Source organism: Eretmochelys imbricata, chromosome 1, assembly GCF_965152235.1.
Source record: "Eretmochelys imbricata isolate rEreImb1 chromosome 1, rEreImb1.hap1, whole genome shotgun sequence".
NCBI classification, from domain to species: Eukaryota; Metazoa; Chordata; order Testudines; family Cheloniidae; genus Eretmochelys; species Eretmochelys imbricata.
In genome coordinates, this window is record NC_135572.1 from 169,718,831 (window position 1) to 169,743,486 (window position 24,656).

At 39.7% G+C, this 24,656-nt stretch overlaps 1 protein-coding gene across 1 annotated transcript in view; it reads left to right on the top strand.

Annotated features, from left to right (window-relative positions):
• ADAMTS5 (ADAM metallopeptidase with thrombospondin type 1 motif 5) overlaps positions 1-21,762 on the top strand; it is a 41,114-nt gene extending 19,352 nt beyond the window's left edge. Inside the window, exons 3-8 of the mRNA XM_077807270.1 lie at positions 6,964-7,131; positions 13,607-13,890; positions 15,694-15,877; positions 16,372-16,547; positions 17,692-17,867; positions 21,192-21,762. Coding sequence (XP_077663396.1) covers positions 6,964-7,131; positions 13,607-13,890; positions 15,694-15,877; positions 16,372-16,547; positions 17,692-17,867; positions 21,192-21,762 — 1,559 coding nt within the window. The remainder of the gene's footprint in view (positions 1-6,963; positions 7,132-13,606; positions 13,891-15,693; positions 15,878-16,371; positions 16,548-17,691; positions 17,868-21,191) is intronic.
• The last annotated feature ends 2,894 nt before the right edge of the window (positions 21,763-24,656 follow it).

Below are 24,656 nucleotides of genomic sequence, written 5' to 3' on the forward strand. Positions count from 1 at the left end.
AAAAGGCCAAACCCAGAGCCTGGATCTGAACCTCCCTCACACTGAAATAGGCGTGTTTAAACTCTGCATGCAAACTTTGTGACTATGACCTTTCTCCACAAGACTTTGAAGTCAATGTGAGTTTCGCTTGATATCTGAGCACCGCTTTTACTCACAGGTAAATTATACTATATGACAGATATGTGAGTACGCAGAGAAAGTTGTCATTTTCTTTGTCTATGTCAGTGTTTTAACATTTGTGTTATTTCGTATATGCACAAAATGTAACTAAATTCACAGTAGCTTTTTGTTTTTACTGATGAAGATGTAGCCCTTTGAGTTTAAGGCTGTCAAGATAAAACAGATAAGAAAAAGCCCTAGGCTAGATCGGAACAAATCTTTTGTAGTCCTTCCATCCCAAGGGGATACAGTGCCAAGGCACAGAATCTCATAGCACGAGAAACAATGGTGAAGGATGTCTAACTTTCATCTTACTCTTCCCACATGAAAGGTAAAGTTTGGGCAAATATCCAGGTGACAATAATTAGTCTGAGTTCCTTTCTAAAACCGAGAGACTACAATTCATCCAAATCTTCTCTGATGGTATCCATGGGAAGAATTACTTAATACATTCTTTTTGTATCTTCTTTTTCAAGCTTACATTTTAACTTTTGATGCTACCAAAGCATCTGGGTTAAGACCTCAGAAACAAGATGAGCACTCAACACTAAGTCCTGGTGAGAGGTAAGGAATAGGGCAGAGACTTCAGCTATGGTTTCAAAATACAAACAGGAGCTGTACAAAAGGTTTGTCGTTAATGCCAGGTTAAATGTTTACTAAAAAATCTTGGCTCATCCAGAAATATTTTTATTACATTGTAATGATGATAGTTGTTCCACCTGCTGCACACATGGGGCTTAAAAATAACCCTTTTCCTGAAGCTGGGCCAGTTTGTAATTGGCTGTAGGTGGGAATGGAAGGTGGGATGGCGGAAAGAGGTTGATTTGATTTAGAATACCTGAATCCTCAATTTCTGAACATGCGTAAGCTTTTCTTTCTCTAATGCTTGTTTTTAAGCCTGTTAAGTTCCTTGGTTTATTGAAGGCTGTGAAGTGATTGTGAAGGAGAAGTGAGAGGATCCAAAATCAGAGCAAAATGTTCAGCCAGAGACTTTGGAAGTGACTCAGACACAACAGCCTCACTGCCGAGTTTTGCTGCTGTGGTTAGAGGTTTTCGGGAGTTGTGCTGATCTAGGTAGGAATATACCCTCATACATGATTAGATTAAACAAGGCTGTGTTTTGATAAGCTGCAGTGGATCTTGAAACATCATAAATTAAACCCACAGAGTCAAATATCAGCGTCCCAGCCATCTGAAGGGAAGTGGGAATGAAACCAGGTTTCGCCTGATGTTTCAACATGATCATTATTATCGGTAAAAGTGTATGTTGGGCATGTGTGTCCCGCCCCCACAGCCTTTCATGTTCTAGAGGAGAGCAAAGAATTTTTTAATATTCTGCTAGTGCTGTAAATGAAGATAAACATTGTGGTCCTGATCCCTGAAGTCCTCATGTTGTAGTCAGAGAATCAATGAACCTGGCACAGGGAGATGTAATTTATACATTCCTGCAATATCTAATCTCCTTGTGTCTCATAAGGGGATTCATGTGGTGTGCCTCAAAATTTGGGGAACAGATTTAAGGCACAGGAATCCTGCTGATGGAGGCTTCTGAGAGAATGTGCTGAATCAGCGCATCTCCTGGCCGTGCCTTCTTCCCAGGCAATGCTAAACATTTTTCGGGATGAGCTACTTTTCTACAGCCCTCCCCACCCACCCCCACGGAGGCGAGATGGCAGCTGTTTTCTTCTCTTGAACCTTTCCTCAGTGGCCTTTCTGCCACCCATGTGCTCCATCAAGGTCAACACCAGCAGATCCTGATGTAGATCCTGGACTGAATGTATATGTGAACTCCCATTGAAGCCTGTTATGATAAGTGACTGGTGGGAGTTCTGTCTATGTGATGTCTGTAAGACAAGGCCCTTTTGGCTGTGCGTTGTTCTCTGTTTTTGTCTGCTATTGCACTGAACTTTAATGCAATCATTAAGGTTCAAGTCAGTGGTCCAGAGCTTTATTAACTATGAGATTTTAAAATTGCCTCTGGGCTGAAGATTTAAATTAAAAAGTAAATTTTTGGTCATAATTGAAGAATACCAGTCAAAGAAAATGAAGATTCAAATGAAAGTAGAGGGAAAAGCACATTTTTAGATTCTCAGTGTGAATTTTGTTGTGCTTTTACAATTCAAAACACCTTATAAAACAGAACTTTGTAAATCACTATTGCTTATGGTTGTCAGTTTTTATGTAAAGCTCCCATTGACTTCAAAGTGATCTCTCCCTGTGAGTGATAGCAGGATGTGGCTCTTCATGAAGACCAATTGTTTTTCATAGTTAGAAAAACAATGTAAAAAATTTGTTTTTATCCTAAATGAGTTACTGCATGGAAGAGAAAAAGTGATTATCCAAAATGTATGGACTGGTGATTAGAGCAAAAACCTCTGAGCCAGGAGATCGCTGGACTCTAATCCCATGTGAGCTACTGACTCATTGTGTAACCTTGGGCAAGTCTCTTGACCTTCTTATATCTCAATCATCCCAGCTGGAAAATTAGGTGAAAGGCATGACCTCACTGAAAACAGATGCTTCATCTGAGCTGAGCTTTCCTAAGTAAACAAATTATAATGTTTAGAACATTTTTTAGCACGCTCTGTCATTGCATATGTCCAATGGTCAAATTTAATTTAGGGACAATACTTTAGTATGCTGTTTAATCCAGGGACTAAACGATAATGTATACGCATAACAGACTTTGCTCCCCAAACACTATTTTGGATCTTTGATTATATTTTACATTGTAATTTACATGCTATATGTTGGGCCAGATTCTCATTCACTCTGTTCTTGTGCTTGGGACAGGGATGGAGAGTAAAGGTGATTTGACGCTACCTTTGCACTCCCCATGTACAGAGGCCCACCTGGGATCTACTTGACCCCCAGCATAAAGTAGAGCAGACTCGGTGTGCTCAGACTTCTGTTCTGCTTTCACAGTCCATGGGAAGAAGAGAACAGCCAGAAAGTTTTGGTCACAGCTCCCAACACACCCCATATGTGCCCCTGAACCACCCTTTATGCCAGACGCTGTGAGCAAGGCTAGCATAAAGCCCTTTATGCCAGCTCCATGCTGGTCAGAGAGACCCTCTGCACCCTTTTGTTCTGCCAGAGCACAGTAAAGGAATTGTGGTATAACTGAGAATCAGGCCTATTGTGCACTGGTTTTCAGAGAGGATTTAGGCTTTGGTGGGTTTGTGACAGTCCCTTAGGAGTATTCTCATTTTTCTGCAAGATTCTGTGTGTCCATCTGAAAATATAGGCCTCAATCCTGTGAGGTGCTAAAAATTCTTCCATGGTGCTGAGTTCTATCCTCTCCCATTGGCGTCAATAGGATTTGAGGGCACTGAGCACGTTGACAAAGAACATTCAGCATTTCTTAGGACAAAGTCCTTATACTGTTTTAATGTTGCTTTGGAAAATGAACAATCCTTCCCTAATTTCAAAACAGAAGGATTAATGAGGCTGTGAGTCCATTTAAATTTTCTTTTGCTGTTTTGGAAGAGAACAGTTTAATGTGTAAGAAGACTAGCATGCACCAGGGGGAACCTTGCATCATCTACTCTGTTTCTTTTACCCTTTTATGCATTCCTGCAGCATAACATAACTAAAAAACATCCTTCTGGGAAAATGATATTGTATCATTTTCACTCAGTGGGAACTGTCAACACCAGTAAGATGCTTCATTAAGTAAAAAACATAAAATGATCTACTAACCCAGTCTGAATCAGTCATTGTCAGTCAGCTGTTGGGAGCCTTTTTTAGTATTATTATTATTCTTTCCTGACTTAAGTTCATAGAAGTACAAAATAGTGTCATGCTGCAGTTGGCACCATTTATAAAAACACTTGTTAGAAGAATATTTTCCCAAGGTTTCTGTTCTTACCTGCAGTTTTTAGTGGGGTTTTGCCTGCTTATAGTTTGCATGTGCAACCTTAATTCAGGCATTCCCTAACTTTTGAGTGCTTGACTTTGCTACCCTACTATTTGTGTGTGTGTGTGTGTGTGTGGGTAGGTTGGATAGGTGGATGGATGGATAGAAAGGAAGGTACGCATGGCCAAGAGGGAACAGTCATGCCTGTTCCCCATGTGTACAATGGGGATAATAATTCTACCTTTTTCCCGCTCTTTTTTTGTCTTGCCTACTTAAATTGTCATTTCAGATTTACTATCTCAGAAATCAGTAAGCTACTAAAATTGTTTTCTGACAGAATTGATTTCTCACTTTTTTTAACTTGCCAGAAACACTGATTCTTCATTCTCTAAATTTGCTTTAGTTGATAAAATTGTAGCTGTATGAACAAGCTCCAAAATCATCTGAGCCTTTTACTTTGAGATAGGAGACCCAGTAAAATCTAAACTAAAGGTGATTAATAGTTTCCCAAGCAGCAACAATGTTATTCATGAATTATAGTACTGAGTTATTGCAATATTCTTAAATGAAAAAATAACAGGCAACTATATTGCTCCTAAAACAATAGGCCAAATTCTGTTGTCAGTTACATTAATGTAAATCTGGATTAGCATCAGATTCTGCTCTCAATTATACAGATATAAATCTTGAGTAGTTCCAGTGGACAGTGTGAAACATTGATTCACTACAGCACTTGCAATTGTGAAAAGTTTAGTAGTCCATTGGGTGACTTAGGTCACCATTAATTTTGTTGGGTAGTAATTGGACTGAATGAGCAGATGGCATATATTTACAGGGCCAGCTTTGTGGTGCTCCAGCTATGTTACCCTGGAACATGCTGGGGAATATATAAAAATGCATAAATACATTTTTTATTTAACCTCACTGATGCTTAATATTAACTTCAGTGGGTCTTCTCTTTTTATTGTTAAGTTTTGTACTTGCTGATTCACACTCAATAACTATCCATACCCAAATATTTAGTGAATAGTATGTGCCATGTAATGTTACATATCCCTTTCTGTGGTAATCGTAGAGTATTTATAGGCACTTAATAGCAAATATTCAGCACAATGCCCAAAGACTTAGAAATGCAGCTCCTCTTGTTGTTCATGGGATATGAATGCCTTATTTCACAAACACACTATCCTCAATGTAATTAATGCAACCTTAGTGTCCTCTAATGACCTTTGATATTTAGACATTATGCTGTCAATTGTTTTTGAGCCGTTAAAGCTGCCATCCATTATGCTGTTAGATCCATTATGTTGTTAGATAGAGCTGTTAGATCAGTATAGCATTCTCATGGCTGTTGGGCTATTTTAAATTATTTTTTGTGTTAATACTCCTATTAATCAATGCATCAACAAGTTCATTTAGCTGTAGTCATGGTAATAGCCAGTTGTTCTCATTAGAAACTGACCAACACTCCTGCAACATGTCAGCAGAGCTGTGGGAACTAATGGTGTAAATTTGTTACGAGGCAGTGATTTAACAAGTCAACAAAGCAGTTCTAGTTACAGTGGCTAAGAAGCTTACGTGAGTCAGACTTTATTAATATGTCAGTTGGATTGCACCTAGAGTTCTTTTCAGACATTGAATTACACCCTGGTGCCTGCCATTCATTTCATTAATATGATACAAGTACTGTGAACTGATAACATCATATGGTGAGACAGCGAAACGAAGTGTGGTCTTAAGGTTTCTTGAAGAAGCTCATTGTTTGAGTAAAGGCTTGCAGGGCTTTTAGCAAAGTCAGAAGCAGAACATCATAGAGCCTTCATTGTTAAATTAGTTGTTGATCCGCTAAGCTATCAGTCTATAACATCATAGAATTTGTAATATAGGTTACCAATGGCACATTGATTATTCAGTCGCTCTTTCTAAGAGACACATCTCTTCAAGATAATAATATTTCCAATAAGTTTTATTCAGCATCAATACTTGCCTTAAACAAAAAAATTGTCAACTCTTTTAAACTGGTGTTTGCATGGGGTGTTTAAATAGTAACATAGGGCCAGAATTGACCACCCTAAAATATGAGTACTACCTTACTGCAGAGTGAGGGTAGCAGAATATGGCTCATACATATTAAATATCCCCAAAGGAAAATATTCATATATACAGAGAAAAAAACAATGCCTACATGTCATAGATATCACAAGTCTATAATTAGACATTCATCACATATAAATAGTTGGTTTAATATGTTGCTACAGTAATGTATGAATGAGTGCAAGCATACTGTTGTATAGAATTGTTATTTACACTGTATTACCACATAATAATATCGCATTACTATAGCAGATAGTAACGGAGATCAATTTTTATTGTAGTGTACAGGTTTTAACTATATGAGACTAATTACATTTAAAGAGAGTTGCATAGCTAAATTCTGCCGAACATTTATGCCGCAGTATGTCGGAATACATTATATGTTTTCGTGAAATAGAAAATGTATTTGAATGAATACATTGCTTCCCAGAGACTGAGAGGAGTAGATGTTGTTGCTAGATTTAGCAACTGAGTAAATCTGGTATTTGAAAACACTCAGAGATATTCATCTTGAGCGCCCTCCTGACCAGTCAGTCACAGAATATCAATGTATTTGTAGAGATCACTGTTTGTCCTCCTTGTTACACCTTTTGTCCCTGATCCTGCAAACACTAAGGACCAGATCCTCAGTTGATATAAATCATCATTGCTCCATTTATGTCTCAACTAGTGTAAATCAGCAGAACTCTATTGACTTCAAGCTGAGAATCTGACCAATGGAAAGCTTAAAAGTGGCCATCTTCACGTTGTCATTTCAGATTGATGCATCCCACTCTGAATAGACACTTCCCTGCTAAAATCCTATCCATTGGGAAATAATATAATTACATTTCCTACTTGCATTGCTACAGGGCACCTGCTTGGGCTTTCCCATGATGACTCCAAATTCTGTGAGGAGAACTTTGGCTCCATGGAAGATAAGCGCTTAATGTCCTCCATCCTGACTAGCATTGATGCGTCCAAACCCTGGTCCAAATGCACTTCAGCAACCATAACTGAATTTTTGGATGATGGTCATGGTATGTATTATTAAACCTGGTGTCAGATATAGACCTCAGCTTTGCACACTCCTGTTGTATATCACAGCAGTGTTGACAAAAAGCTCATTCTTATGTTGTTAGGAAAATTGTGGACCAGATTCTGCCATCCTTACTGCTATTGAGAAGTACCAAGCAGCTACTTGCAAGCAGTAGGTAGTACACAGCATGCCTAGGAGCTTGTTTGTATGAACAGTTAGCGTGTGGCAAGCATGGGTGTAAATCAACTCCTGTTTCAAAACAGTGTAGATCAAAGCACACTATGGAATGTTTAGTGTGTGGTGTCCATATGACAGTTAGTACACAGCAGGCTGGTGCAAGATAGATTTACACCCAGCTTGCACTGCATGCTAACTGTTCATATAGACAGGTTTCAGAGTAGCAGCTGTGTTAGTCTGTATCTGCAAAAAGAAAAGGAGGACTTGTGGCACCTTAGAGACTAACATATTTATTTGAGTGTAAGCTTTCGTGAGCTACAGCTCACTTCATCGGATGCATTCCGATGAAGTGAGCTGTAGCTCACGAAAGCTTACACTCAAATAAATTTGTTAGTCTCTAAGGTGCCACAAGTCCTCCTTTTTCTTTTTGTTCATATAGAGAAGCCCTAAGGCTGGCATAATCTAGCCCCTTGAGTAGCCTGCATGATAAACATGGATGGAATGTAGGTGGATTATGTGATGTTTTCACTGGGAACATTGGTAAAGTTTAGCTAACAACCACAGTATTACTTTTTTTTCCAAATACTGAAGAAGAGAGTCCAGGGAGCACTTTACCCAAAAGATGCATGAACACCTTGGCTTATCAAGGAATTAAAATCAGCATTAAAGGTTATCAGATATTCGGCTAAAAAAGTGAAGATGCTACACTTAGAAGCCTCATTCCTCCAACTTACTATTTTTTATTATTTATGTCATGTTAGTGTCTAGAGGTGCCAGCCAGGAATTAAGACTCCTTTGTGCTAGGTACTATTGACACACATAACAAAAAGACAACCTCAGCCCCAGTCTACTATACAGTACTTTAGAGGACAAAACTAATATTCTATCTCTTGCCAAAACGAAGTAGCTATTTAGAAATGTCTAGCATACTCAGAGGAGAAGGGCTCCTCAGCTAGCAAGCCAGAGTCTTTAGTCAGGGTCTTTGATTATTAACCTGATCCTGAAAAAGTACTGTACAACGTAGTATGTTAACATTTTATTGTAACTTTGACTTAATAAAAAGCTTTTTTTAAAAAAGCATAATCAATAATCCTAAATGCATTTTCAATTCTTCATTATGCTTGCAAAGCAACTGCAATTCTTAAAAAAGCCATAAAAATTCCAAAATACTTAGATAAAAATTACGTAATTGAGCGAATGGATCAAGTTGTTATGGTAACTGCAACACTTATGGATGAAAGGTACCACATGTCAGAATGTCCGGGATTTTTTTAAAGCAAGTAAGGTAAATATTTTATTGGCTAATTTCAGGGCTGTCCAAAATGCTTTATCCTATTATTGTATCTGGAAAATTACTTCATTTTTTCACTCCTAATTTTATGAGCTCCATTAATCTAGGGTTGTCCTGTTTTATGGTACATATCGCTTTGGCATTAATTTAATTTTAACAGGTAAGTTTCCACATGTGCAGGAGCAGATCTGTATCACATAGCTGTGTCAGGCCTGGAGCAGACCAAAGAATGAATTGTGATTCAGAACCACAGTTTATTCCCTTTCCCCCCACCTTTCTCTGGGGAGGGAGCAAGTTACTTCATCCCTTTTCTCCCCATACTGTGAACCCCGCCAGCTACTCTATGAGGGGCAATGAGTGTGAGTGCAAAGACAGGGCTCCTCCCATTCTCCTCACTGCCAATTTGCTTGCATTGGGCAGTGTATACTGAATAGCTGCAGCGCCCTACCCCATGGCTGGAGTCACAGTCTGAGCTGGAGAGTAACTGGAGTTGTGGCAATCAAGCCCAAAGGGCTCATGCCGTTTACTTCAATGGGAGCAGGATTGGGCCCCAAATCATTCAGGGCCATGTTCCAATCCTCTTATTCACAATGAGTACTACCTTACCACACAAAACATCCCCAAGATTTTTGTGCCACTTCTCCCACAGTAATATACTACACAAAGTGAGGAAGACTCTCAGAATCTGGCTTTCATTTAACATGATTGGGTCAGGTTGTGTTGCCCTTTCTCACCCTGCTGAGCGCTTAGTCACGAACACCAATAGTTCCATTGAAATATCCAACATGGTGAAGTGCTCCACAATCTGACCTACGAGCCACTTTCATGCCTGGCACTACTCCATTTATTTCAAAATCATAATGGAGTCTCTGTAGAAGCTCGGGCAGTCGGATTGTTTGATCATCTGAACTTACATCTTTTCTAAACGGAGAAGACATTTTTTGTAATAGTTTTGTTGCATTCTATTGTATCCCCTGTGGGTGGGATTTTCCATCTATTTTAAAATCAAAGATTTGCATTGACAAAATATAAACATAACCTATGAAATCAAGCCCTTCTCCCCAAAAAAACCCTAATCAACAGTCTAAATGGTTCAATTTCCCTGAATAATAATGTTGCAAGGGCATTCGGTGTACAAGGAATGGGAATCTTTTAGTTTATTCTTTTTCAGATTAACTGAAATCACAGATGAACAGCTCCCACTTAGATTAACACCCCAGCAAGCACTATACAAATGATGTCACTTCAGCCACTGAACCCTATTGGATCATGAAGCCAGTTTGAAGGCCAGGGTGTATTAAGAGTAAACAGGACCTAGATCAGTGGTGGGCAACCTTCCCGCAGCTCCCGTTGGCCAGGAACGGCGAACTGTGACCACTGGGAGCTGCGGGTGGCCGTGCCTGCGGACAGCCAATGTAAACAAACTGTCTCATGGCCCACCAACGGATTACCCTGATAGGCCGCAGGTTGCCCACCACTGACCTAGATACATCAGATTTTTCAGGGCTCCCCAAAATAATTTTGTGCCAGCCCTTCCCCATTGCACCCTTTCCCCTCTTGGCCCACTCCTGGTGGCTGAAGTTTAGGATGGCTCCCTCTGAATTTTTCGTTTGAAGAAGTTACTTTTCTGCATTTCCCCACGTAGACAGGTGAAAAGATTGTGACTCCAAAATGCTATCAGGCAGAAAGAGGCACCTACCCATTCATTCAGACATCATGAGCGCGGAGCTGCAGGTACCACACTATAGAGGAGGAGATACCTTGTAGAACACACTATAGCATCTCTGAGAGAGAGAGAGAGAGTATCTCCATGCTTTGGAGTTGTTTGTCTCTGACTTTTACATTGTCCTGTGCAATCTAATATGGAAGAGATTGTACAAGAAGAAGAGATTTACTTTCTTTCTTTGGAACATAGTAAACTAGCACTGTATTTTGCTTTGGACAGACCAGAAGCTTGTGAACCATTAACTGAGATAACTAAAGCATGTTGAAACTGAAATGAAATCCAAATTGCTGGACTTATTAATAGGCTGTCTTCATAAAAGAAGGGTGACTTCCTTACTAAGACTTTAGTTAACCTTCCCATATAGTTCCCCACCTCCCCCCATCTATCTAAGGTGCTTTTATGGCCCCATTACCATAGTATTTGAGCACCTCACAATCTTTAATATGTTTATCCTCACGACACCCCCTGTGATGTAGGCAAGTGGGCAACATTATTCCCATGTTACTGACAAAGAATCAGCAAAACTAAGTGGCTTGCCGAAGGTTACAGAAGAAATCTGTGGTGGAGCAGTGAATTGAACTGAGGTCTTCTGACACCTAGCTAGCAGCCTAACCACTGGATCATTCTTCTGGTTTTGCAGCCATGATTTAATTGCTGACTTTATGTTTCTGATTTCACTTAAGGCACCAATATGATATTGTGGAAGAAAAGGCCTAGTTACTCTTCAGAAGACAGGAGAAAATTCCTTCCATTTGCTTTTACCTTCTTTCTACCATATTGTACTGATTATCCGTATTTTTGGTCATTATTTATTGCATGCCAGTGTGTTCAGTACCATACAGAGCCTAGACAAAGAGAGTCTCTGTCCCAAGAAGTTTACAACCGCTGCTCATCTGCCTCATGCAGAGTTTTATTGTACAATTCTCTCTTGTGCAACATGTGTGTAAGACTGCTAGAAGAGATAGTGAGATGGCTTGGACTGCATTGCCATCAAATGTCAATAACGCTTAATTTTAGATCTTTGTTTAATCAGATCTGGACTGTGCAGTCAGTCACAATGCAATTGTGTTCACAGATCTTGGCTGAGATAGAGGCTTGGATGAGAGCTAAACTGGCTGAAATCACCCTGCCTAAGTTTATAGTCCCTAGATATATTTGTCCAGGGACTGGTGACAGGGTATTTTTAGTAAAGAGAATTCATTTCTGGAATTGACTCCCCACCCAGTTAGGAAAAACTTGAGTTTTTTGATTTTCTGGGCATGAGGGCTCATATGTAGAATGTCTGTTCTTGAATGAACAATTGGATTTTAACATGTGTTAACTAAGAGAACAGAAAATTCTAGTGTATAGAAGGGCACAATCATTTTAGCTGGTCATGGTTAATCCAAGGGTCAACTAAAATGATTGTGTCCTGTCTACATTAGAATTTTCAATCATGTGAGTTAACACGTGTTAAAACCCAATGGTTTGTTCAAGTGTAGACAAGCCACCGGGGGCTGAGGAATGTTTGAGTATTAATACTATGGCAGTTTTGTATTATTTTTGTCATATGTTTTAAAATACTGAATAGTTGGTGCTGTAGAGTTTGATAAGCACTATGTATATCTGGTAGTAATAAATACAGCTAAGTCTAACAAGCTGGTCCTCTTTCTTGTCAGCATCCCAAAGTGATGCTAACTTCCTCCATCAGCAAGAATGGTGTGACGGGGGCAGACATTTGCTGTTTTTTTATTTTTACTGAACACAGTTTTTGACAGCAACTGCTGCTAGTTGTTATTTTCCTTTTAGAAACCCAAGCCCTTCATCTTGTAGAAAACATGTGTGTCCTCACCCTCCACTATGCCTTTAATATTTTATGTTACAAGACACATTACACAGTAGGGTCCTTTTAATGACTTTCATCTTGGGATACCAGCCTATCTGTTAGAAGAAGCACACCTTGTTTTCATTTTTAAAAAGTCAGTGTAGTCCAGACTAAAGATAAGATCAACATGTTGGGTAAGTCAAGGCCATCAGGGGACAAATGGAGCAACAAACTTAATGAGATGGGTCTTCTCAGTAATAAATAAGTGATGATGCTGAAAGGATTTTTGGCTGAATTTAGCTGTCGAGAGCCCTTAGTGGTCTTTAGGGAAAGCAAACAATTGCAGTAAATGTGTTTCTTGAGGGAAATGAAACCTGTTGTTCATTTTTTTTAAAGCCTCTAAACTAGGTCTTGAAACATGATGCCAGACCTTGAATTCTCATATTTTGTAAGCTACAGTAATTGTGAAGTATTTATATTACACATTTTTTTTACCCAGGATTGGGCAGGGGTGGTGCTGGTGTTGGTTGCAAAACAAGATGGGTTGTGGTAAATCATTCTGGCTGAGGATAAGTGAAATATGCCCATACCACATGATATGACAGAGTTTAGAGTGAAGACCGAGTTTCCCATGTCAGCATGTGAGTTTGTCAGTGGCGTGAATTTTTTTGTTAGAACAGGGCTCTTGAAGAATGTGAATGTGGCATTGCATTTTTAAAGAGAGAGGGAGCCAGGCAGATTTTTGAAATTTTGCAAATAACAGCATTCTATCTTATATTTTAATTTATTTTCTTTTTTTATTTAAAGATTAATAGAACTGGGTCCAGAAGTGGCTAACTGTGATTCTTTACATGAGGAGCCCAATTTAAATTTACCACCAACATAACCTTTGATTTGCTGCTTATATTTTTCTTTGAACTGATGTTTTTTTCTTAAAGGGCCCTACTGGCTACAGATCTATTTTTTCATGCATTTTCTGGCTTTCCTTTAGCAGCTTTGCCTTTTCAAATGTTCTGTCTCAAAATTCAAATGACAGCTTTGCTTATTTTATGTGACTCTTGATCATGCCTCAAATCACAGATTGATAAATAGAGTGGAACCCACTTTGAGTGAACTCAGATACAGTGAAACACCATGCAAGTCCCAAATTGCCTCAGTGCAGTTCAGTGCCCTAATGTTTATAGGGGTTTGGGGTTTTTTTTTGGGGGGGGTGGGGGCCGGGAGGAAGGGCTCACCACAGGACAAAATAAACAGCTAGACAAACAAGAGTTTGATACCTGTTCCCTGGAGTGCTGAAGATAGAGAACCCAGTTGCAATAACAGTGTCTGATCCAAAGCCCACTGAAGTCAATGGGAGTATTTCTGTTAGCTTCATTGAGGTTTGGATCAGGTCCATAATCGTTATCACAGCTTGAAAGCTACAGGTCCTATAGTACAGATAACAAGGAAGTGAGTAATAAACTGGATTGTTCTTTCAGGGAACTGTTTACTTGACCAACCACGAAAGCAGATCTTGGGCCCTGAGGAGCTTCCAGGACAAACGTACGATGCCATTCGTCAGTGCAAACTGGCATTTGGACCTGAGTACACAGTGTGTCCTGGCATGGACGTATGCTCTCGCCTGTGGTGTGCAGTTGTTCGCCAAGGTCAGATGGTGTGTCTGACCAAGAAGCTACCTGCTGTGGAGGGGACACCATGTGGGAAAGGAAGGATCTGCCTCCAAGGAAAATGTGTTGACAAAACTAAGAAGAAATATTATTCGGTATGTTAGTGCTCCAAGGGCCAAAGCCTGGGGAAATCTTAGAAGGCCTGATCCTGCAATGTGCTGATTATAATGGGTGTTAAAGGGACGGAGCATTGGCAGGGTTACGCCCATTGTCTATCGAGTAAAAACTGCCTTCTTGTTTATCTGATATGCAGTTAAATTGTTGCTTGTGAAGACCCTCTTCTGATACCTCTGGAAAAATGTTGCTGAATGTCAGGAAGCACGTTTTCTTCTCCCAGGGTATTGGAGCTTTCACCCTAGGAAAACTGGAAACATTATTTTAAAATATAGACCTTGATTCTGCAGTGAGGTAGAACTCAGGAGATGGAGGGGCTGTCAGGCTCCCATTCATAGCCAGGCACCTCTGATGTAAGTTAAATATGCATAGCTTTAATTTACATCACAGAAGAAAAGTTCCTTGAGGACCTTAAACCAGTGGAGAATCAGGTATATTGGAGCTCCTCTTCAACATGCCTGTGACACCAAGAACAATTTTTTGAGCGGGAGGTATCAGAGCTGGTACAAGAGGTGACAGAGCCCCTCCACCAGCTTTACATGGATGGAGTTTCTCCATAGACAGGGGAACTGTCCAGTGCAAATCTTGAGCTGCTTGAAGTTCATGTTGCACGACGCTGGTGCGAGAAACAGGATAAATCCTAAAAGAAGGTCCCTGCCCCAAACAGCTTTGTGAGAATGTTTAAGAAATGTTAGAATAATTCAGACCTACATGCATTCTTTCTTTGTATAACTGTATTTTCACAAATGACATATTCCCATCCTCCTGGTATAAAATGCATACATTTCAGAAGTGTAATTACAGTGGAAGTGGTGTATTTTGCACAGAGTTAGTTGATTGGCAAGCTTAGCTGCAAACGGTATCTGACTGCTCTCTCTTATGCCAATGCCTGTCAGCACTTTAGCACACTGGTTGAGAAGTTACTTTAACTACACTCCTTTTGCCAAGCTCTGTTTTACCAGCTCATACCTTTGCATCTTGAACTTAGAACAGCTATGAAATTCAATTTGTATTTCTGTTTATGTGCTGAATAAACGAAAGACAGTCACTTAATTGGGGAAGATTATAGCAATATAATTCAGGAAGATCATTTAATTAGCATTCTGTGATATGGCTGGCATGCATGTGAAGTGTCACTTTGAAAACAAAAGTGATTTTGATAAAGGTACCATGAACACTATTCACATTTCTTGAGAAATCTAAAATACAAGTCGGAGTCACATAATCTTGTTTAGGTTGGTCGGGTCATGGCTATTTATCTAACTGATAATCTAGCAAAAGGACTCCACGATGAAGAACAATATCTCCTTACCACAAGCAGTGGCATACAACTGTACTACTTAAATATTCAGGGATCACAATGATCAATAATAGCAGCATATTACCTAGGCAGAGTGGAGCTAAGTGAAGTGGGCCTGGCAGAGCAATTATTACAAAGAAAGAATGGAAATGTGATTAGGAGTCCTTTAAATTGAAGTGTTTGTTCCCAGTGAAATGGGTAGAATTTGGTTCTGCAGAGTTAGGCCATATACTGCCCTTGACCCACATCCAGAACTCCGCCGGACATCATGCCACCTACATGAAGATCAAGGGCAGTAAATGGATATGACTGCAAGTGAAAAGTTTCTCAGAGTTCCTCCACATCCTAATATGAGGAAAGCCCCAGTTTAAACGAAAGGAAATACATTTTCCATTTTGGGGACAAGTATCTGTGCTTTTGACATATAGTATCTTCATTCTGGTTTGAATCATTTTTTCACAACCCACTGTTTCATGTGTTCTAGGCTTCAAACCACGGTAACTGGGGTTCCTGGGGTCCTTGGGGACAGTGCTCCCGTACATGTGGTGGAGGGGTTCAGTTTGCCTATCGTCACTGCAACAACCCAGCTCCTAGAAACAACGGGCGATACTGCACTGGAAAGAGGGCCATCTATCGCTCCTGCAACGTTGCATCCTGCCCAGCAAATGGTATGTTCTGCAGCAGCCAAAGCTGCTTGACGTTACAGCTCTTGTTCCTGTTATATGGTAAATAGTAATCTCCATAGGAGAAAAAAAAAGAAGAAGCTGTCCATTATAGCTTCCCCCAAGTGTACCACAATGTGGAAACTTTAGCTACAAGTGATAACAAAGTCACTGTAACCCAGTTTAAATTCAAAAGCATAATTAACCCTGTAAAGAGATGGTGGCTACTGACAGAAGGATTCCATAAAGAGCAGCCCTGCTCTGCAGAAATGAACCAGATGAGCAGAGTTTTGTCATTAAGATGCTTATAATGTCATGGGAGCATTGCCAAAATAAAAGATTCAGAGGATTTTCAAAAGCCGTTAACAGGTGTTAGGGCAAGGAGGAGGGATGGTGTGAATTAAACATGGTATCATAAGACCAAAGAAGGTAGCTGTGCATACTGACATTTGCAGTATATCCTACATTAAACACTAATGAGATGAATGATAATTCTCCAGCTAAAGCCTTTCGACAAGAACAATGTGAAGCAAGAAATGGCTATCAGTCTGATGCAAAGGGTGTCAAAACATTTGTTGAATGGGTCCCTAAGTATGCTGGAGTGCTTCCTGGAGATGTGTGCAAGCTCACCTGCCGAGCCAAAGGGACGGGTTACTACGTCGTGTTTTCTCCAAAGGTAATGTACCTTCAGTGACAATTTCAGTACCAGGCTCTGAGGGTATTTTGGAAAGCTCTGTAGCTAGGCAGAGAAGAGTAAAAGGATACCTTTTGTTTAATCGTGTGTTCCAGAAGAGCGTTGGCCAGAACTGACCTCTAAAATTAGACAGTTTTCCACATCTAAACATGTGCATGCACATGAAATTGTGTTTGCTAATTCAGTCAATACTATTTTCACATCAATAGTAGGTGAAAAGATTTCTCTCTTTATAGATGGCAGTGCACACTGGGATCTTTCTAGTTGAAAGGAGTTGCTTTGTCTGTCTGTAAACTGCTAAATTTTGCTCCAAGCTGCACTGATATGAATCCAGAGTAACTCACTTAAAGCCAATGGAAAGGAGGACTTGTGGCACCTTAGAGACTAACAAATTTATTTGAGCATAAGCTTTCGTGAGCTCAGCAGCTCATGAAGCTTATGCTCAAATAAATTTTAGTCTCTAAGGTGCCACAAGTACTCCTTTTCTTTTTGCGAATACAGACTAACATGCGAATACAGACTAACCTGTCTTAAAGCCAGTGGTCTGTTATGTGACCTATGATCAAAGTTTATTATTTCTGACAAGGTAGAATCAAGAGTGAAATGATTCCTATGAATCCCTTAGTTATGTGTTTTTCTTCCTCTAGATGTTCTGAGGCTGAGTTAATTCAGGTTTTATAAAGTACTTTGAGATGGTCAGATGAAAGGCTGTAGTGCAAAGTATCACTGTTCATAAAATCATCCTTAAATCAGCACTTCTGATTTAGTGCCTCAGGGTAAACAGAAGAGCCATATGTCAGATGCCTGTGGCCCCTTTGTTAATGTTTCTGCTGCTTTAGTGCCCTGAGGGTTAGATTGCATCAGTCCTGGCTGGCAGAATAAGAACTGTATTCTGTTAATCATCACACCAAATGCCAAGCAAGCAGAAAAGTGTGAACTAGAATTCAAACATGCAGAGGGCACTGTTAAAAACTACACTAATTGTTCCTTTATAGTACAGCTTTAGATAACTCACAGTAGGTATACTGTGGCTGAACTAAATAAATAGCAATGCTTGCCAATCAAATACACAAAAGCAAATCTTTTTTTTTTTACAGTTTTAACTAACAAAGATTTAATTCCCTAGGTGACTGACGGAACTGAATGTAGGCCATACAGTAATTCAGTATGTGTCCGGGGAAAGTGCATTCGAACTGGTTGTGATGGCATCATCGGTTCAAAGCTCCAATATGACAAGTGTGGGGTGTGTGGAGGAGACAATTCCAGCTGCACAAAAGTCATGGGAACCTTTAATAAAAAGAGGTAATAATTCTGGATGGAAATAACTGTACCCTTTTGTGCAAGCAGAATTATTAGCAGGCTTTTATAACTATAGATGCAAATAAAGCTTACTGAATAGATGTGTCTAAGTTAGAAGTAAAAGTACTGCTCATAAGTAAGGCTGCAAGTTTCTCACAGAGGTCACGGAAATCATGGCTTCTGTGACTTTCTGTGACCTCTGTGACTTCCGCAGCGGCCGGTGTGTCCGGCTCAGGGGCGGCTCAGGCAGTCTGGGGCCACCGTGCCGCCGCGCAGTAGAGTTTGGGTGTGGGAGGGGACAGGGAGTTGGGGCACAGGATGGGCTGAGGTGGACTCTGGGCGGCGCTTACCTGTGGGGCTCCCTGGAAGCAGCGACATCCCCCTTGCTCAGCTGCTAGGCGGAGGCATGACCAGGCAGCTCTGCAGGCTGCCTCAGCCCAGAGCACTAGCTTCACAGCTGCCATTGGCCGGAAACCACAGCACCCGCGGAGCCCCCAGGCAGCCCTCCTCATCCGCCACCCCCAAGTTCTGTTCATTGGTATTTTTAGTTAGAGTCATGGATAGGCCATGGGCCGTGAATTTTTGTTTACTGCCTGTGACCTGTCCATGACTTTTACTAAAAATACCTGTGACTAGAACATAGCCTTACTCATAAGACCTTGTAAAGGCACAAGTCTGACTGGGTGCCAGATTTCTATTCATGAATTTCATTTATATAAGACATCCCAGACAGGCCTAAGTTTTATTGCACTTCTCAGATGCTTAAAACAAGCTTCCTAACACTATCCAGGGTATGTAATAATCAGAGAAAAACACTGCACCGAATTCAATTCTGAGGTTCTGCTAGAGAACCTAGGCTGCAGCCCCAGCAATGAAAAGTTTGCCCGGAATAGAGGCGTAGTTTTACAAGCTACCTGTAACCATAGATGTGTACCAGAGGGCCTGGAGCCAGGTTAGTATCCCCTAGAATGTGGGGAACCAGGCAGCAAGGGTTGGGGCTGGAGCAGTCAAGTGATGCACTGATATGGTGCATTTCCCAGGTGACCTGTGCTTGTGAGGGTCCTATGGAGTCACAAATTGAATTTAAAAACTCAACTCTGTTGGAGGGCTGGCACTATTACTTGCCCCTTGCTAGGTTACGTGCAGTCTGGAGGCATGGTTGCAAATTACATCCCTCTATAATCATGTGCTCAAATCAAGCATATTGCCTTTAATATCTCATTGTCTGTATATCACTCTCTACCTATGGAAACTAAATCAGTCAACCTTTGGTGGCCCTTATTTCCCAGGCAGCTGAACAGTTGTGATTAATGCTGGCCAGCAAGGATGGATTTTTTATTCAATTAAAAATATTTACAGCAAGTTGTTGATCAAAAGTTTTACCACCATCACTACAAATACAATACTTAATTTAAAAGAAAGCTCTCCATTTAAAAAAATCTCTTTGTCACAGAAAAGACAGAATTATTACTGATCTTAGTGGTATAATTAGTTTCTGTCCAACCAGTATATCCTTCACAGTAAAACAGTGGCTGTTGTTTTTCTATTTATAAGGGGAACAGTAATATTCCTTATATTAAATTTACCTAATAATTCCCATTGTAAAAATTGCTCGTAATAGAATTTGTTTACGCCTTTTTTCTTAATTTTTAATGTAATTTTCTAAGGGTTTTTTAATGTTAAAGAATTTTAAGGTTACAAAGTCAAGCACTCAGAAGTTAGAAAATGCCAAAACTAAGGCTTTTCGTGCAATCTTTTGTCTTTGCATTATGATACAGTCTTTAATTACATGATCACATACTGTTTTTTCCATGAGCGACCTTAATTCTGACATTTCCTAACTTTTGGGCTCTTGAGTTTGTAACCTTAATAACATTCTTTTAACACAGATTTTTGGATATGTATTTTATGTAAATATGTAATGTAATTTTATACAAATATTTCCTGCAGTGGTGGATGGTGCAATTCATAGACTTTATCTGTACCTCATCACTCCTGGCAGTGTAACTCGATTTTAATCATTAGTTATTCCAGGAAAACAATGGAATAATACAAGTACTTAATCTAGAGTAGCACATTTACTTAGTCTTTACATAAATACTCAAAACTTCATAAACATAGCGACCTGTCGGCTAACTGGCTCCCAGAGAGACTTCTTCATTTTTTATATTTTTATCACATTTTCTCATGATTCCTTCCTTTTACTTTAAAAAGATATTACACTGCCTTTTCAAACACAAATGTGATACTTCCAGCATCAGCTTATTTGTCAGAGATTTATAAGTGAAAATAAATGTATCAACAGTTCAGCTAATAGTTTATAATGATGTATTTATTATTTCTCTAGATTTATTGTATCCCTCTTGAGATATTAGATATTCTAGAGAGCCTACAATTCTGAATACTTGTGACCTTGAGTATAAGAATTAGACATCTCTTTCTAAATCTGAATTGAAATAAGATACCTTGCAAGTAGTGGTTGACAAATGAAGTAAAGATGCTGTAATTATCTGAGTTAAACATTTGACCGTGCCTTTCATTAGACATTTTGCAATTAACCTTTAGCTTTATGAAGTTTCAAAGGAAACACAGTTTTTTCTCAGTGTTCAAGATTATTTTTAAATGTTCCCAAGGTACCTTACCCAGCTGTTAGCTTGCTCACTCTTTCCTTAATCATCATTATAGCAAAGGCAGTATGAAACAGCTGTAACCAATGCATACAGAGGTGGCAGAAACTCGATTTGAAGTGGGGGTAGAGTGAGGTGCTCTGCGTGAGGAGCGGGGAAGCAGACAGCGATGGAAGGACGGAGTGTCAGAGATAGGAAGGCGACTGGGATAGATGCTCTGCATGGGAAGTGAGGACTGCTATGGAGACTCAGCTGTAGGGGGTGGCTACCTGCTCCAGATGCATATCTTTTTAGCTTTCCTTGGCAAACCTAATGTGCTTCCAATTTCATATCTCCCCTCCTTTGCTCAAATGCAGAAGCTTCAGGTATATAAACTATCAGTTATTGTTCATTCTTCTTGAATCCAACTCATATAATATTAGTACTGAAACCAAAGATTAAGTCATTTGAAGTAAGTGCAGTGCATTTTATTCAAGGACATAAAAATGAATCAAAAATACAATGAACAACGTGTTAAAAATTAATTGGATAGCATCAATCTGAGATGGGCCTCAAGCCGAGTGCTTTCAAGGCCTGATCCAAAGCCAATTGAAGTCAACAGGTGGCTTTCTATTGACTTCAGTGAGCTTTGAATTAGGCCCTCAAAGCATGTCCATTTATTTCTCACTAGCTACTTAACATGTTCCTTTCCTCCTTGCAGTAAGGGCTACACGGATATAGTGAAAATACCCACAGGGGCAACTCACATCAAAGTCCGGCAGTTCAAGTCTAAAGTCCAGAACAGGTTCACAGCTTACCTGGCCCTAAAGAGGAAGAATGGTGAGTATCTTGTCAATGGCAAATACATGATCTCCACTTCAGAAACAATCATTGACCTCAATGGAACTGTCATGAACTATAGTGGCTGGAGTCACAAGGATGATTTCTTGCATGCAATGGGACATTCTGCCACAAAGGAGATTCTTATAGTACAGATTCTTGCCACTGACCCAACTAAAGCAGTGGATGTCCGTTACAGTTTCTTTGTGCCAAAGAAGCAAACGCAGATGACTAACTATGTCACGAGCAATAGCAACAGTAATAAAGTAACACCACAGCTCACGCAGCCACAGTGGGTGACTGGACCCTGGCTTTCTTGTTCTCGAACATGCGACACAGGATGGCATACCAGGACTGTCCAGTGCCAAGATGGGCATGGAAAACTAGCTAAAGGATGTCTTCTCTCTCAGAGACCATCGGCATTTAAGCAGTGCTTACTAAAAAAATGTTAACCTGTGGTTATGATCTTCTTAAAAAGAGGTCTAAGTAAGCCATTGTTGACATACTAGTATTAGGTCTACCTAGCCAGACAGAAGCCAACGCTTCAATGTACTTACATACAGTTTCAAATTATGGGCAGAATCTGCCTATTTGGACCAAATGAAGATGTGCACTGCTCTAAGTGACAGTGGGGTGATCTTAGTATGTCGCAGAAACTAAACATTAGAATTGTTATAAGCCCTCTGTGTCTGCAAAAAAGGAAGAGGAAAAACCAGTGAATGGACAATCATGGGATATTTGAAGGTTACAGAATCATCTCCCCCTTTTCAGCTACCTCTAATACAGTATGTCCTTAGACAACTTTGTCATATTTACCCATGATACCACAGAAGCTTATTTTATACAGTTTATAAATGTCTTCCCTTTGGTATGTCACTTTATATCACTTGGTTCTACTAATTAAAAAAAAACAATCTTTCTATAAGCAAAGTGATTGACCAAAGTATGTCTGCAGCCATTGTGGACCTCTTCCATTTTTCAGAAATGGCTGTGGACGTTTTACTGGAAAACGAAGAGCTTGCTGTTGTTTTTAAGAGTTGCTACAATTTTCTGACAACAGGAAATGCATTTCCATTCTAGGAATTTCCTGACAGCAAAATTTAATTGTATAATAAACAATGCTCTTCCTCCAAGAAATTCTCACAAGAGGGAGCATCTCAGCAGCCATGCAGATGAGCAATAGCTGCTAGTCTTTAAATAAAATAAAGGCATATATTATTTTGTAGAAGCAAGTTATAGAACCAAAAATTACAGTTCAGATAACTCAGATATTTTGAGACTGTTCTCAGCTGCTTTCTCTGTTGTTTTCTCTATGGCTTCCATGTGAAATCTAACAATGTGTAATGTACCTACATCTACTGAAGAGACTATAGAAGGTCAAAAAACACAGCAAGCAGTTAATAGTATTTGATCAGTGTTTTGTCCACCATATCTAACTCTGGTATCCATTTTACCAGTAGAAGTTTGTAAAAAAAATTCAGTTTGTTTCATTGTGTTTTAAAAAGCTGTAGAAGTCATTCACATTTCGTACACCTTGCATATTTTGGAGGATTAAGTGTCACAGGGAAGTTAAACCACGTCAGGATGTGGTGGATATAATCAATCTCAGTAAGACTGTTTCCACAGAGTAGGTAGAAGCTCTTCATGTTTTTCAGCAACTCTTTCCAGATCATGTTATTATCTGACAGAAGGTCTGGCACTGCTCAAGGCCATTTCATTGTAGGCAAGTAACAAATAGTGGGCTGATTCCAAGCCCCTAAAAGAACAAATGTTGCCTAAAGTCTACATAAACCTGCTGATGCACCTAATAGAACCTAGATTAGAACAAAATAGATTCTGACCCAGACCTTATCCACCAGTTTGTCCACATGGTCTGAGTGTATGTAATTAGATGTCTGTTTTTCAGTCAGGATTTTCAAAAGAGCCTAAGGGACTGAGGGAATCTGACTCCCTGAGGCTCTTCTGAAAAGATCAGTCTTTGACATCACCAGTAACTCAGTAAAGGAAACTGGTTTGTTTGCAAAGCCCAAAAGGGAAATTTCCCTTCAGACTGGCACAAGCATGTATTTGGGACTCTGAACTCTAGAAAGCAGATAGTCATTTTCAAATAGCAGAGAATTACTACAGCTGTACATTTGGAACTTGGAGAAATGTCTATTTTTGTACAATATATTAATTATACTAATAGAAACAGGACATGTTAATTTGTGATAATTGGATGCGTTGGTATGTTACTAGACACGAGACCAACTGCTGTTGTCAAGAGTAGTGTGGCCTTATTGCTAGAAATGTACCTGGACAAAAAATATTGATTTTTTTTAGAATTCTTACACTTAATTGAATGAAATGAATCTAAACAGACATTGACCATCCCCAAACTTTTAGTCAGTTCAGATCCAAACTTTCCGTCTCTGTTCGTTACAAAGAAAGACTATGCCCACAGTGTCAGTGTCTCTTCTAAAATTACATTACTAATGAAGACAGAATGTGAAAGCAGTTGTGTTTGAATCATATTTTTCATATTTTAAACAGTGATGAGTAAACTTTTTTTGGATGGTATACAAATTCCAGAAAATGAAACCACAAAGGATTCTAAATTTAAAGAATTCTTAGATCAAATGTATACTTTTCTTAGAGTTTTTGTGTAACAAGTAAGTATCAGAACAAGCCAAACAGTGAATATTTCCCTTTCACTGTCACCCATCCTTTAACTAAAATTAGTTTTTCTAACTCATGTAGCACCTTAGTGGGATTACCAAATACATAAAATTGGGCAACTGAGCGGAAACTGGATTGTCAGATCTTCAGACTGATGTTCAAGAGTCGATTACTTTGTAGGTGTAGAGAAAATGTGAGGGGGAGTAGACAACAATCTCACAATGGGACTGATTCAGAGCTCACTGCCTTCAATGGTCTTTGGTTCAGGCTCTGATTAGGGGAGTGAGATTTGTCTTTGTGCGTGTGTGTGGAATGTTCCCTGTCTCTCCCCAAAGCTGCATCATGAGCAAGTGTCCCAAAGACACTTGAAATCAGTGAAGTTACACCAGAGATGAATTTGGCCCTTACTGAGTGGCAACCTTTTACAGTAAAAGGCATGTGCTAGAGGAAACTTGTGAAGTGAACATGGACTGCTCAGGTGCAGGAGAGGGAGGACTCAAACGAAGAGGAGCAACTTCCTTAGAAGTCTCCAGGCCAAATCTTGTGGTGGTATAACTAGTAGTTTAAGTTATGCATTTGGAGTAAGTTGGCTAGAACACAGGTGAAAGGAGTAAGATAGTATAAATTGCATCAATTCAGCATTCAGTGAATATGCAAAACAAGTGTAACTTACACAGTGAGGGGGCCT